General features: G+C 32.9%; 1 protein-coding gene across 2 annotated transcripts; it reads right to left on the bottom strand.

Annotated features, from left to right (window-relative positions):
• Positions 1–630: 630 nt before the first annotated feature.
• Positions 631–15922, bottom strand: CLEC2B (C-type lectin domain family 2 member B). 2 transcript variants are annotated; one of them, XM_015430364.4, is made up of 6 exons: positions 15670–15922; positions 10211–10296; positions 9927–10007; positions 4919–5082; positions 1807–1910; positions 631–829 (listed from the first exon to the last, which is right to left on the bottom strand). In XM_015430364.4, the coding sequence occupies exons 3-6, from the start codon at positions 10003–10005 to the stop codon at positions 721–723; spliced, it is 456 nt and encodes a 151-aa protein (XP_015285850.2). In that variant the 5' UTR covers positions 10006–10007; positions 10211–10296; positions 15670–15922; the 3' UTR covers positions 631–720. The 2 variants fall into 2 exon arrangements, with proteins under 2 accessions (XP_015285850.2, XP_005570152.1); XM_005570095.5 differs by lacking the exon at positions 10211–10296.
• Between the last annotated feature and the right edge of the window lie 213 nt (positions 15923–16135).

Genomic DNA, 16135 nt, shown 5'->3' with positions numbered 1-16135 from the left:
CCCCCGCTGTGACAGATTTGAGTTCAGACTGAGTCCTAGTCTCTTTTCCCTATTGTAATAGTCTTGAATAAAATAGCCATTATCCATGTAACATTGTTCAGTGCCATTCTTGCTCTGTCAGGAGGTACTTCATCTTTCCATTTATATCTTTGTGGACTCCCAGTTTCACATTTTGTTCAATAGGCTATAATCTCCTATTCTGGTACTCAAAGTTTTCCAAATTGGGTCATGAAAGTCCTATCTGAGTGCCATGTCTATCCTTGATCCCTACAATTGTTTTCTGGTTTACAGTTAAAAAAAAAAAAAAGAAAAAGAAAGAAAGAAAGAAAGAAAGAGAAAGGAAGGAAGGAAGGAAAGAAAAGAAGGAAAGAAAGAAAGAGAAAGAAAGAAAAGAAAGAAAGAAAGAAAGAAAAAGAAAGAAAGAGAGAAAGGAAGGAAGGAAGGAAAGAAAAGAAGGAAAGAAAGAAAGAAAGAAAGAGAAAGAAAGAAAAGAAAGAAAGAAAGAAAAGAAAGAAAGAAAGAGAAAGAAAGAAAGAAACTCAGCAGAATACCTGTAACCATTTTTTGCCAATCTTTGGAGTGGCTTTTATGTGTAGCATGACGCATAAGCATGAATTAACCAGACAGGTACAAAATTTCACCTTTGTTTAATTAAAAAAATGCTTTGGTTTACACTTAATAATGTTATTTTCTGTTCTTCACATTATCAGAGACATTAACTTAGTGTATTTTTTTCCTGCAAATCCATTTCCTTTCTGTGTAACATCTAGCTGTTGCTGCACCATCATCACTGAGGTAGGCACATCCTTCACTCCCTCTCATGCCAAACCTGCAACAAAGGGGTTAACCATTATAGAGTCATGTGATTTCTTCCTTGCCCACCCACACCTTTAAACAAAAGTTCTACTTATCTAAAGTGCTGAAAGGTATGCTGTCACACAGTTCTCTCTTGCTAGTGTTGAAATACCTATACTAATTTGGATCAAAAGAGTTTCTTTTCCAAGAATTTGTACATGTTAAACTGGCATTAGGTTGGTTACATGTAATCAGTGGAGCTACCAGTTCACATAAACCGATGGTTTTCAATTAGGGGTGATTTTGGTTCCAAACCAAGGGACACTTGACAATATTTGGAGATGTTTTTTATTGTCACAAGCAGAGGCAGAAGTCAAGCAGGGTGGACAGTATATCCAGGGATGCTGCCAATGCCCTACAACGCACAAAGAAAAGTGCCCCCTTTCCACGACAGAGAAGTATTCAGTACAAAATATCAGTAGTGTTTCTATTGAGAAACTCTAACATAAACCAAGTGGCTAAGTGACTTAGAGTCACCATTTGGGATGTGTACACACATTTTCCAAATTATAATGCTAAAGATATGAAGCCCATGACAAATTGCATAATAGCGAAATTGCAAATAAAATCAGATTAAAATGAACATCAAATTGAAATTGAACTGTAAAAGACATCAGAAAATAGGCAACAAAAAGTTTAAAGAAGAGTCATATAATTGGACAAGATAGTTTATTATCAGATGAAAGTTTCAATTGGGGTGGGGGGAGTTGTGTGTATGAATCTCAGGTCTTTATTTCCAAAATAGCGAACTAGGAGATCTGTTCCCTTATATCTTAATTTCCATCCTTCATGGTTGCCTCCTTGAATGAATCTCAATATATATTCAATCTCCCCTCCATCTTTCTAACATGTGCAAAAATCTTGGGCTCTGGAGAATTTTAGCTAAAGAATAAGTCCTAGAGAAGGCTGCACTATCTAAATTTAAGTGATCCCGGAAAAAAATAAACTCACGATTTGGTAAATATAGCTCCATCTACCCATTGTCCTGTTCGATTTTTTGCCATCTTCAGACCAATCCAGTGATCAGAACTGCATTTGTATCGCCTAAGAAAATTCTTTAGAGACAAAGTTCATTTCAAAATCATACATGCCAATTTTTACGACGACCTACTGTGTACCTCTTGTTCTGTAGGTTGTGAAGTGCAAGGCAACAATTATTCAACTCCTGGCTTCACTAGAAAATAGCCATGGAGTTTTTAAAAAGTACTTTATTTTTCCTCTGACCTTCAGTTTTCTTTGTGAAACAAGTATGTTAGATACATTTTCTTTAGATATGATTCCAAATTGATAAATGTTCAATTTGAAAATCTATTCCTTCACAGTTTTCAAACTGTAAGCTCCTAGAAAGCCAAGTTTGAAATTGAGCTCTTGCACGGCATTTCCAATTACCAGATATTTATTATACTATTTGTCCACTTCCCAGTAAACAGTAGTAGCTTCATTTTAGTGTTATGTTTTACTTCAATTTATCTCCCCAAACTACACACGTAAATACACACACATACACATCCTCATATATCCAGTTTCTTTAGAACCTAATTATCAAATTTTATTTTTCTGCTAAACATTTAAATTTCCAAATACGTAATTCAGAAATAAATACAATGCTTTTCTCCTGACATTTCTCCTGCTGATGCATTGTTTAACTTACCTCGCCCTTGCTTAACCCTCGACCTTTTTCTTTAATCATAGAGTTATATTAAAGGCCTGGAGGCTACTCTGCTACTAAACAGCTTGGAAACTATAAGCTTCACACTGCATCACTCTACTTTTCAATTTAAGATAAATATAAAGGAGTTAGGCCAGATCACAACGCTATGGTCAAATCCTATCTACCCTAACTTTACAAAAGTTACACCTGTAACTTTTGACATTTTAATACACTATCTTCACAGCATTGTGTAAACTAGAAAAAAAATTAGTTGGGCTAAGTTTTGGCTTTACAAATAAACAGATTAATAAAAACGCCATCCTACATTCAAAGTCTTCATTTACAGGAAAGTAACGTAAACATAATGTTAGAAAATATTCTACTAGATATGGAGAAGTTATGAGTGTGATAAATACAATGTGGAATTGGAACTTACAGAAAAAAAAACATATGAGTTTTTAAGGGAAACTTTGACAAAGGATATGCTCTAAGGCAAGAGTAGAATATTCCGTATAAATGCAGATGGCCAAGGAGAAGAGGGTAATTCATAGTCTAGACTCAGGAAAGAACTTCAGGAAAGAACTTCAGGAAAGGCTTCAGGCGAGAGCTTGACTGGTCTTGGTGACAGAGAACTGGGAGATGTGTTTCCTAGTCCTGCTCTATGAAAAATGTTAACATTTATTTGCTCAATAAAAGCTTGCCCCGTTTTAGCGCCTTGTTAGAAGTGCAATAATTCTAAATAGGTGGAAATAGATATAAAAATATTTTGTAAGACAAACTTTATCTCATATTATTTTGTAATTAAAGTTCACATTTAAATTAAACTATTTTAAATCATCTATTAAAATTCTTATGCAAATTTCTTCTCCACTCCACAGACAGCTTTACTTCATTCTGTCTGTCACTTAAATTTTGCCAGTGTATGTAGTACATATGGTCATCCATGATCTTCAAAATATATCAGGGTATGTTATGATCAGTGTTTTTTCTTCATCCAGACAGTACAAGCATTCTTCCTTGATAGATTTGAAGATTTCTCTTAAGTTCAAAACTAATTATTTTTATATACTTCTGGTCTTCACATTCCATGATCCTCACTATTTAGTCAATCTTTGCAGACAATATTCCTACAGTGGATATATTTACTTTAATATTGATTGTCTTTACATTTCTTCATCTTTCATTTTATTAACACTCATTATTTTTCCATCTCACTGCTAGTTTAGCTTTCTTTCCACCAAGAGGAACTGTAAGGAACAGTCAGAGTATTTCTCAATACTCCTGCAAAATTCAGCAGTGACATTATTGACTACAGAAGCCCTTCCTATGATGTTAAGCTTGCACCTTAATTCTTGATTTGCAATATCTACTCCTAATTCATCTAGCTTTCAACATTTTATTACCTTTTGTTTCTTGCAAAATAGTTTTGTTTCCTTTCACTGACCTATAAATTGGCTCTGCCTGATTCACATGCATTTAAATTTGAACCAATCTTCAGGCAGATTGCATAAATAAACTTTCTTCACCACAGAGGGTTCACCACAATTGTCTTTTAACAATGTCGACTGTTGCGCTATTCTGCTTTTCATTGAAACACTTCTCAATAGCATATTATTTGCAAAAAATATTTTTAATCAAGTCATATTACCTCTTATATTTTCTTTTCATTCTTAAAGAGACCAAACAAAGGTAAGTAAACATGTATGTTTACAATATAAATGACTAGGGGAAAGAACAAATTTCACGAATGCAGAGGTGCCGTTTTTCAATCCCTTGTTAAAGTTCTTGGAGAGCCTCTTTACTCATAGAGATTTTGTCATGTAAATCAAAATTTATTCAACAAGGATCCGTTAGACTTTTCATTTGTACCTGCTTTGCACAATAATGCTAAGGATAAAATTTCAGAGAAGACATGGCATCTGCTCACTGAAAACTTATACTCTGGTCTAGGCAGAAATTTTGATTTTCCTCTCTATTGCATTACTGGTAGAGAGTGTTCTAATGGGAGCTGCCATGGGACCTCAGAGACAGACAGCAAAACAAAATGGAGAAGTCAGAGGAAAGTTTCTCTCAGGAGGTAGAATGGAGAATCCCCTCCTTTCTCTGACAATTCTCCTTTCTTGGGGGAGTACTGGCTCTTAAAACGTTTTCAAACATTATCAAGCTCTTCTGTGTACACTCTTTAAAATATAAAGATAGATATTAAGTCTACTACTTGATGTTAGTCTTACATTCTTCAAAGAAAGCATCACTAGGTATTTCACCTTTGTGTCACATGGCATATTCTGAACACCTTCAATATTCTGCATAGATAGGCATGAGTGAAAAGACTTCAAGACTATGATGGTATTTGAATATTTCTAATGTTCTGACTCAAGAAAATTCACAAAGAATGTATATTAAATTACTTACCATTTCTTCTGTGTTGTCAATTATAGTTAGGTCAGCATGTTGAGTGGAACAGTTGTATTTACTTGAATTCCAGTCTCCTTCTTCTTTAGAAAAATAATAGCATTTGTTTTGGAAACCAATCCAACCATATGGGCAAAAACTCTGAGAATCTTGAGTTAGTTTAACTGGAAAAGAGACAAATACATATCTTACGGGCCATATAGAATAATAAGCTACTGAAAATATGTTTTGAGATCACTGCACACAGGTTTTTGATGTAAAAGATTATGGTCACTACGAAATTTGTATATCTATTATATGATAGGTTGGAAAAAAATTTATATCTTTGTCATGTCAGGTCAAATGACAGTAGTTTAAGATTTATCAGGGCATTTATATTTCTTTCAACTTCAACTTCAGTGATATACAGGTCTTCCAGGAGCCACCAGAATTATTCTACTTGTGTAACTTACCCTCACCATTTCTGGGTAAATGAAATAAAAGGAAGTCCAAGCATTAACTAAGAGTAATCCAAGTAATAATTTGTATTAGTCACCAATGAATCTAAATACATGATTTAATCTACAAAGAAGCAACAAAAATAATAAAGCAAAATACAAAATAAGTTGGACCGCTCGTTGTCAGCTAAGAATCACCATCACTGTATAGCTCTGGGTTATCCAATGAATGGAACTCACAGGGGATTTGGAAGGTGAAAGTAAAGCAGAAGGTATAATTCCTGGAGACCATGAGCATAGGAACTTCACAGGTCTTTCCATGTGTTGCCCTGTTGCAGTCTTGGCAGCTAGATATCTTAGCTTCTTAGACGTTCCTCCAAATGTGTTAGTGTGTTATGCCAATATTCTTAGTGACCATTTCTCATCCAGCTTGTAGCACAGCCCCAGCCTTCAGCCATGCATCACTTCTAGATGTTCCCACATTCACATTATCCCTAATTTCTATAGTAAAGCCTTATTCTCATAATATGTGTTTGTATTTTGGAACACACCCAGACTGAATCAGTTTTTGGTACCAAACATAATTCTAAGGAAACAGAACCTTGAGGATGAGATATGGTGTTACTTTTTAAACATAATTCACTTTAAAGGCATCGATCCAACTACCAGTTATAAATAGAATGCTGATGGCAGTGGAGCACAGTGGCAAAATAATTAAATTATCACCTATAGTCATCTGGTGCCAAGAGTCTATAGAAGATAAAATTTTATATACATACACCGTGTGTATATATATGTATATAGGTATGTGTACATATAAGGGTATATATATACATATACACATATGTGTATATATCTCTCTCATATACTAATATAAATTAGTGTTTGCGTTACCCTTAGATCATGCTATGATTTCATTATATTTCATTTACCCAGAAATGGTAAGGATGACCTTTACATGTAGAATAATTCTGGTGCCTCCAGGAAGATATATCACTGAAGTTGAAGTTGAAAGGAATATAAATGTCCTAATAAATCCTAAACTACTGTCATTTGACCTAACATGACAAGACATGAAATTTTTTCAACCTGTTATATGTTAGATATACAAATTTTGCTGCGACCATAATCTTCTACATCAAAATCCTGTGTATCTTCAATGATCTCAAAACACAGTAGCATCCAAACTTCTGGGATTCAACTAAACTTGTGGGACACAGCAACTCCCTTAAAGCTTACAGGAAAATTCATTGGCTTCAGATTATGTTTTAGAAATGATGAAAGACTTTTTGAAAAGGTAATTATCTTACCTTACAAAGTTAATAATACTAATAAATTAAAACCAAAGTAGAAAGACACAATTTAAAAAACAAAAAGAACAGAAATCAATTGAATAAAAAATTAATGCCAAATAGAAGAAAAGTTTAAAGTCATAAGATGACTTTTGTTGAATACTCTAAAACAAGGTTGACCACTAGGAAAACTGATTTTAAAACATGTAAAAGTGAGAGATAAAAACACAAATTAGCAACACAAAGAATGAAAAAGTAGAGAAATTTCTAGAAGAACACAATTTAACACAACTGACAAGATAAAAGCAGTACTTCTAAATAATACTATATCTAGTTAAAAATTGCATCTTTAATTTTAAAAAATTGCACAAAAAGAAATCTCCCTGTCCAGATGGCTTCAGTTAGAAATACTTCTAATCATTTAGGAAAGGCATAACAGCAACGTTATACACACTCTTTCAGAAAATAGGATAGGAGGGAATACTTTCCAATCAAATTTTAGAAGCCATCACAATCACATCAATACCTGACAATAGTACTGAAAGAAAGAGAAATTATAGGTCGATCTCTTATGAAGACATAAGATGTATGTGCATACATCTTAAACAAAATACTATTCAGTTTAATTGAAGACTGTTAAAAGGTTAATAGGTTATGATCAAGTTGAATCTATCACAGAAATTGAAGATTATCTTAATATTACAAAATCTGTATAGTTCTACATATTAGCAGAGAAAAGAAAGTATCTCAATAGATCAAGATAAAGCATTTGACATTTTAAATTAAATTAAAGGGAAGTAAATACAACACCTTTAATCTAATTAAGAATATCTGCAAATGCTACTACTTAATTGGGAAATATTAAAAACCTCTTTATTGATTTAAGAATGAGACAAACATGTAAGCTGTCACTACTTACACTCAACCTTGTACTTGAAGTTATAACCAGTAAAATAAGAGAATACAATGAATAAAAAAGGCATAAGGTTTCCAACAGAATAGGTAAAACAATTATTATTTTCAGATAATGTAAATTTTTACATAGAACCCACAAAAGAAACTGAAGACAATTTATGAAAATGAATAGTTAACTATAGCAAATTTGCTATGTGAGGCTTATATAGGTATATATTAAATATATAGCAATAATTTTTATAGGCCAGCAACAGACTAAATAGGAAAATAAGGTTAATGAAAATACTTCTATGTTACTTACAATTGCATTATAGAGCATCGAGTCTTTAAAAAATAAATTAAAAGGATGTGTGTGGAATCTATTATGAAAGCTATAAAAATTGCTGGCAGAAATTATGGAACACCAAATTAATATTTTAAATGTATGGCTCAATATTAAGATAATGGCTCCATGAAAACCGACTATGGTTTAATGCAATCTCAATCAAAATTATAGATAATTTATATGGCAGCTTAAAGGATCTAAAATGCTCCAGGTAAACTTGAAGAATAAAAATAAAACTTTCAAACATTTAAACAACCAAACATCAAGAGTTATTATAAACTGACAGTGTTAAGACAGAATGATACAGACACAAAGATAGATAAAATAGAGTAAGTTAATATAATAAAATTTTAGCAAAAATGACCTTCACCTACACAGCTGATTGATGACAAAGACCAATTGCAGTTAAATAGGGAAAGTATAGTCTTTTTAATAAGCTGTTTCAGGTTGAAAGTTTAACTAAATGGGAAATAATGCATCCTAATATCTATCTTCTAATATTTATAAAAATAAATTTCAAGAGGATTATGTTTTGGAAAGTGAAAGGAAAATAGAAACCCTACAAAAATATTTTTATGTCTTTGAAGTAAAGTGAATTTCATAGGATGAAAAATGTAGTGACAATAGGGAAAAACATAATTACACTACTTTAAAATTCAGAAGCTCTGTTGATTGAAAGACATGATACAGCGGGTAAACTTCAGCTTCATAGTTAAAGAAGATATTTGCAATACCTATAGAGTCTCATCTAGAATATTGAACAACTCTTATGAACCAAGAAGAAAAAGACAGCTAACTCACTACAATATAGGGAAAGTATTGAAACATTCCAGTCACAAAATATTACACCTAAATAAACAGCAGTTATGAAGGTACTGAACAGTATTGATCATCAGAAAGACGTCAAAGCCAAAATTGAGTAACAACATGCACTCATTGGAATGGCAAAAATTGATAAAACCAACAATAAAGCATTGACATGGCATGGAGCAATTGGCAACTTCTGCTGAGATTATCTACTATTTTTGGTAAAATATACTTAAGTTAATCTATGCATATTCTGTGCTTAATAATTCTTATAAGTATATCTCAAGTTATTTCCAGTATTCATTAAAAGACAAAAAATATAAAATTATACAGTTGTTCAAAACCACCCAGTTTGCAATAGTCAAAATGTAACACAATCCAAATGTTCATCAAAAGTGATACATAGCAGTGAATGCACTACACTAAACATCTGCTCATACAGCCTGAGACCAACTCAGCATGCCTTCTGTTTTTGTACAACCACCAGGTAGAAATAACTTTTACATTTTAAAAAGAAAGAAAGTAATCAAAATAATTAAAAAGGAACACTATTTTGTGACATATGAAATTTTATAATATTTACATTTCCATGTTCAATTTTATTGACACACAGTCATGGTCAATGTCTATGCATTTTCTATGGTTGTGTTTCTATGAAGAATTAAATAGCTGCAGCAGAGACCGTATGGCCAAAAAAGCATAAAATATTTACTATCTTGGTCTTTTCATAAAAAAAATTCAACTTTTTTCTATAATAGTGAGTTAATGAACTTCTGCTACCTATTATGACATTGAAAAATCACACAAGCATAATGTTGAATAAAAGGAAAAAGATACAAAGATACATACAAATTGCATGATTGTATTTATGATACATGCAAATTGCATATTGTATTTTATATGTATTTACATTTGATTGTATTTGTATAAAATTTTTTAATAGACGAAACTAACCTATAACAATAGAAGTCAACATAGTGATTAACATAGGCAAGAAAGTGTTGAATAGAAGTGAGATTATCAGGGTGAATAATTTTACTACAATAATTTTGGTATCTCTGATGCCTTACATAGGTCATGTAATTAATAAAATTTATTCATTTGTACCAAATAAATGTTATCATGTATAATGGGAAGATAATGAGATACTGAGAAAAGATCATGACTGAGACAGAAAAGAATAGGATCATACATAGAAAGTCATGAAAAATAAAATAAAGGATGTAACTTACCTACATATACAGCAATAATATTAGTTATTATTATTAAAGCAGCACCAACTATAAAACACTTTTTATGTTTGGTCATCATACCTGAAAAATAAAAATAAAGACATTTAGGAGACTTCTGGCTCCAAAATGATGGCATAAAAGTAAGTTGGCTTTAATGTCCCCCACAGAAAACAACAACAAAACATTAGTGCTGTGATTATCACCAGCAATGCCCCAGAACTCAAATGTGAGGAGACAATTCCTGCAGCCACAGAAAAGTGAAAAATCAACAAAAAACTCCATACCAATAATAGAATTAGAGTTCTACATCCATGAGGCCTCTCCCGGCAATCTTCCTGGTACCCAAGGGCATGGAAACATCATTTCTATACTGGAAAGAGTGAGATCAAGATGGATAACCAGCTTCCCCATCAGCTTGAATTCCCTGGCAGGAAACTTGCCCCTGACTTAACATTTGGGAAGCATCAGGGCTGCCTGAACGAGGACAGGCAGAGACAAAGTGGGGAGGCAGGACTACCATCCCCAGTACCAGAAACTCTGCTCTGTTACTTGACCAAAGGAGATGCCAACTTAGAGTGGTCGTCAAGCAGCATCATGCTATAGGAGATTCGTTGCATAGGTCCCTTGGGCTGGAACTCCTAGTCAGTTTTCCCACACTACTGGGATATCCCCTTTGGAAGCTCCCCCATTTGGTATGGGTGGCACTCTAATTGTTTACTAGAACCAAGGCAAACCTGGGTTAAGGCACTATGTAGTCTTAACAAGGAGGCAGAAACCTAGCCCCTCTCCAAAAAAATCAACAGGCAAATTACAAAGAATATTTAAGCAAACATACTCAATATAAACCACAACAAGTCATATGGAATCATTCAACACAAAGACATAGATGAATATCCATAAGAAGCAAGAGCAAACAGGGAACTGTGATATCCCCAAATGGACAAAGTTGGAACCAGAGACAGACCTTAATGAAATGGCAATATGAGAGCACTTGTACCAAGCATTGAAAATAGTAATTTTAAGAAAACTCACTGGTCTCTAAAATAACACAAAAAACAATTCACAGATTTATCAGAGAAATTTAACAAAGGGATTGAAATAATTTTTGAAGATCAAAAAGTGATATTGAAACTGAAACATACATTTGCTGAACTGAAAATTTTACTAGAGGCTCTCAAAAGAGAATGGATCAAGAAGAAGAAATAATCAGTGAGCATGAAGATGGGCTTTCGAAAATACAAAAGGAAAGGAGAAAAAAAGAATAAAAATGATTAAAACTGAATGAAGAATGCCTACATGTTATAGAAAATTATGCAAAAGACCACATCTAAGAATTGTTGGTGTTCAAGAGAGAGTTAAGCTAGAGCAAAGGGTATAAAGCCTATTCAAAGAAATAATAGCAGAAAGCATTACAAAGCTTGAGAAAGAGATAAAGATTCAGGTAGATAAAGGTCAGAGAACACTAAACAGATTCCGACTCTAACAAGACTATCTCTAGGCATAGAATAATCAAACTCTCAAAGGTCAAGGAAAAAGAGAGGATCCTAAAATCAGCAACAGAAGACAAGCAAATAACATTTAAAGGAGCTCCAATTTATCTGACAATAGACGTCCCAGTGGAAACCACACAGGCCAGGAGGAACAGAGATGACATTTTTTAAGTGCTAAAAAACAAACAAACAGAAAACAAAACAAAACAAAAACCTCTGCCATCTAAGAATGCTGTATCCTGCAAAGCTAACCTTCAAATATGAAGAAGAGACAGTGTTTCCCAGACAAACAAAATACTGAGACAATTCACCACCACCAGACATGTCTATTAAGAAATGTTAAAGGGAGTTCTTCAGCCTAAAGGTAAAAAAACACATGAATAGAAAACAGTTGATAAAATTAAATGTATGGACAAACCCAGAATACTCTAATACTGTAATTGTGGTACACAATCTTCTCACATCTCTAGTATGAAGACCAGAAGACAAATCTATCAAAAACAATGACAGCTACAGAAACCAGTTAAGAGGTAGGCAAAAAAATATGTAAATTGGGACAACTAAATTAAAAATGTGTGAGGGTGGAGTAAAAGTGTTTTTGTCCTTTGTTGCTGTTCTTTTCCTTGTAATGTAAGTTGTTATCTCTTTTTTTTTTTCTTGAGATGGAGTCTCGCTCTGTCGCCCAGGCTGGAGTGCAGGGGCGCGATCTCGGCTCACTGCAAGCTCCGCCCCGCGGGTTCACGTCATTCTCCTGCCTCAGCCTCCCGAGTAGCTGGGATTACAGGCGCCCACCAAATTTTTTATATTTTTGGTAGAGATGGGGTTTCACTGTGTTAGCCAGGATGGTCTCGATCTCCTGCCCTCGTGATCCGCCTGCCTCAGCCTCCCAAAGTGCTGAGATTACAGCATATGTATATTATACATACATATATATCTGAATTTATGAACATCATTTTAATAGCAGTAATTTAGATGTGTGTATATATATGTATATATATGATTTATATATATAAGATCGTATATATTATATATACATATAAATTTATATAATTTATATGTGTGTATATATGTGTGTGTGTATATATATATGACCGTATAGTCATGTCAGGCTGATGGTCATCCTTTTTGGGATTGTACATACCTCAGTTCAGAACGTCAGTCCAAGCTCTTTCTGATGAGGTTTCTTATCTTTCATATATAACCTTATTAATATCGGGAATTATTTATTAATTTTCTTTAAACCTCAGGTATCAAAAAGACAGGAAGTTCTTTCTCCCTTTTCCATGCCATGAATCAAGTAAATATGTCAGTATGTCATTCCGTTTTTCTCCCCGTGAATTGGCATAATGTAAAAAGATAGAGTTAGAGATATCATGATTTCAAAATCTTGATCAAACTTTTGTGCCATGTAATTGTATTTTCTTACCCCATTTGATCCTATATCTCTTCATCCATTAACTAGTATCACTTCTATTTTTTTTTTAATTAAAGAGCATATGTGTGTTGTGTTTTTAGAAAATATAGTTACAACAGGAAGTAAATAAAAGGTAACTTTTGCTATTTTTTTCTTGTGTTATAGTTGTACTATTTTAAAATATTTTAATAATTTTGTGTGTGTTAAGAGTGTAAAGTTTATTTACATTTGCAGCAAGTAGAAGTATTTTTTGAGTCAGTTTCATATCCGTTATTTGAAGGAGGTAGTCAGACCATTTTGATATTCTTTCTTTCATAATGACTATTGAAAAGAAAACCCTAAGCTACTTAAATCAACGGCCTTTTCAATTTAAAAAAATCTAGCTTATTGAAGTAATGTTTCTGAGAATTGCGAAGGGATTTAAAACAGAGGAAATAACTCCGAGCTAACAGGTAAGTAGAAGGGCAATGCACATCCTGACAATATGAGAAATGACAATTTGCAGATGCGGGGAAAATAGGAGGCCTTTCAATTGCAAAGTTGGCAAGGTATTAGAGTATAAGGACTTGGTGGTGTATACAGAGATGGTAGATCTTATGTACAGATGACCCCAGCTTCAAAAAAGATGATTGTACTTTAAATGTGGCAAAAACAAAACAAAACAAAACAAAACAAACCAGTGTGGCTTTTGTTATGAGTGCAGCACAAAATAGTAGAACTAGGCACGAAGAGATAATTTATATTGGAACGTGGTCTTCTCAGACGTAATCAGTGGAGACTGATGAATGGAGACCGTTATAACACTTCGATGTCTTATAAAACCTGGGAAACTTCATATAACCTTGGAAGAAATCTCTCACTCTCAATACCACCAAATGACAGAAAGTAAGTAACCCGTCCTGTCCATTCAGTGGGATAGAGACTTGAAGTAACATTTAATTTTATTTAAATAACTAATGAATTCAACATTTATTGCACTTCTGAATATGTAGGTACAAATTTAAATCTACTATGTGTTCATTCTCTACTTAATCTATTTCCTGAGCCCTGAAATCTAGCTTTTTACACTCACTGTAAGTTGTTTTCACTTTTTATTTCCCAGAATCTTTTCATTGTTACTGAATTCTCAATACTTACTTAGGAGGCTGTAATTATTTACAAGAGTTATCAAAAAAAAAAAAATAGTGGCATTGGTAGAATGTGGTTAGCATAGCTGCCTTTCAAAAAATTAAAAAATTGTGATCTCCCACGATGAAGCTGATATTGAAACTGAATTTCAAAGTTGCTGAGCCTTCTTAACGTTTGATGAGGCTATGCATCAAAGAACACTTCCCCAGACGATTCAAGAACAATGGATTTAATTAACAGTGTAACTAAAATTTATAATCAAATTTATAATCTAAATTTATAATCTATTCAAATTTGTAATCTAAACAGCTAAGGACTGCAATTGTTTTCCCCATAGAAAAGTTCTACTGACTCAACCATTTTGTGTTTGATTCTGCTCTCTAAGGAAAGATAAGAAAGATGCAGAGTGACCAGTGCATTTAAAATCAAACAGAATATTATTTTTCTTAGCTGATAGCTATAGAAAAAAAACAAAAAATATTGATAAGCGGAGCAAATAAAATATTTATTAAAATGTATATAAAAACTAACAGAATTATATCACACTGCCCTAAATTACTGCTATTAAAACGATGTTCATAATTTCAGATATATATGTATATATAATATATATAATCTTATACTGAATATATTATTCAGTAACTTTTAAAATATATTCATATGTAATATGATATATATTATTGTATTATATAATGTATTTATATACAAATGTATAAATCTATACAACCGAAAATAACACTGGTTTTACTAGTGGCTGGAAGGCATTCTTAAAACTTTTGATTAAGATGATATTGTATGCTACCATCAAATATTGATCTAATTCCCCCTAAACTTCTTTTATCTAACTTTAGGTAGAATTATAAAACTGGTTAAAATAAGGGAAGAAGGATAAAGTATGCATTCTATTGTACCACAGCAATAATTTTTTTGACGGTAGCATGCACTGGTAGGTTGACATTTAGTTAAATGAGAAATGCTTAAAGCTCATCACAGTCCCTAAATCCCTGAATCATAGATTGTTGTATTGAATGCATTTAGTTTCAGCCTCTTCTCTTTCACATATTTTGACATAAATAAACCCTGTTGAAATCCCAGCGATGTAGTTTGGATCTTACATATTCTGAACTTGCTATTTAATAAATCCAGTGCTACCACGTTGTTTCATAGTGTATTTTTAAGAATATTTTCTCTTTTATCCTTCTTAGGGTTGGTAAAGACGTCTCCATGGATATCGGAATACTAGCAATTCCTTAGTAAGAGTAGGAAAGGGATATATTCTTTCCGTTAAGTACTCCTAAAGCCCAGAGTATCTTTACACCATCCAATAGAGCAATCTTTAAAAATATTAGAAATATTAGCTAAATTTTTCATATTATGTATGCATTCTGAGAACTGTATGAGTATCTGGATCATAGCTAACATCTTCTTAAGTATTTGTTTTATAAAATACTTAGTAAAAGTGAAACTAAATCTTGAGCAGTTTTAAGTCATGGTTAAACCTTCTCCATGGTAATTCAAATAATGTGAAGTAAGTCTGAATTTGTTAGGACAAAACAGTCACATACAAATCTCAATCTTGTTGTTATAACAAGGAATTTTCTAGCTTCACAAAAGAAACCACAAAATATATTTCTTTTCTCAAAGGCTTTAACGTTATGCATCACAATTTCAATAAATAACGGTCAATCTAAACAAACAGAAATGTTCTTACCTTGCTTCTTTTAATCAGTTTTTTGATTTTCTGCTAGCAGCTTTCTGTCATGTCTTCCGGAACCTCTCTTCAAAGTTATAACTTTATTTAACTTTAATATGAAAATGTTGCTCTTGTCTTTACAACACAGCTCCAAACTAGAGGTATATCACTTTTGAAGAGTAACTCAAAGTCTAAATAGCATTTTGCAAACTGGAAGTGACCAAGGGACTATCTATTAGTCATACTGTTGTTTTATTACAATTTTCTTCTCGGAAAAAAAAAAAAAAAAAAAAAAAAGGTTGCCAAGGAGGAAGGAAGTTGCGAAATAAAAATTTAAAGCTGAAGAATAAACACATATTTTCTTACGTTCTCAACGGGGATTCTCATCTGAACTACAGAACACAAAATTGCTCAAGTGGCTGATTCATCCAGGAGTGGTACAGAACTGGTATCCTTCCAGAGCTGTAGGAGAGGCTGATACTAA

The sequence above is a fragment of the Macaca fascicularis genome, chromosome 11, assembly GCF_037993035.2.
Source record: "Macaca fascicularis isolate 582-1 chromosome 11, T2T-MFA8v1.1".
Classification (NCBI taxonomy): domain Eukaryota; kingdom Metazoa; phylum Chordata; class Mammalia; order Primates; family Cercopithecidae; genus Macaca; species Macaca fascicularis.
This window is presented reverse-complemented; position numbering and strand designations above follow the sequence as displayed.

Bases quoted from the DNA above. Each gene is read 5' to 3' on its own strand.
- CLEC2B (XM_015430364.4), bottom strand. From the start codon at position 10,005: ATGATGACCAAACATAAAAAGTGTTTTATAGTTGGTGCTGCTTTAATA. The intron at 1,911-4,918 runs GTAAGTAATTTA...TTGTCTCTAAAG, and splicing joins TTGACAACACAGAAGAAATG to AATTTTCTTAGGCGATACAA. The intron at 830-1,806 runs GTGAGTTTATTT...CCTTTGTTGCAG, and splicing joins GGAGCTATATTTACCAAATC to GTTTGGCATGAGAGGGAGTG.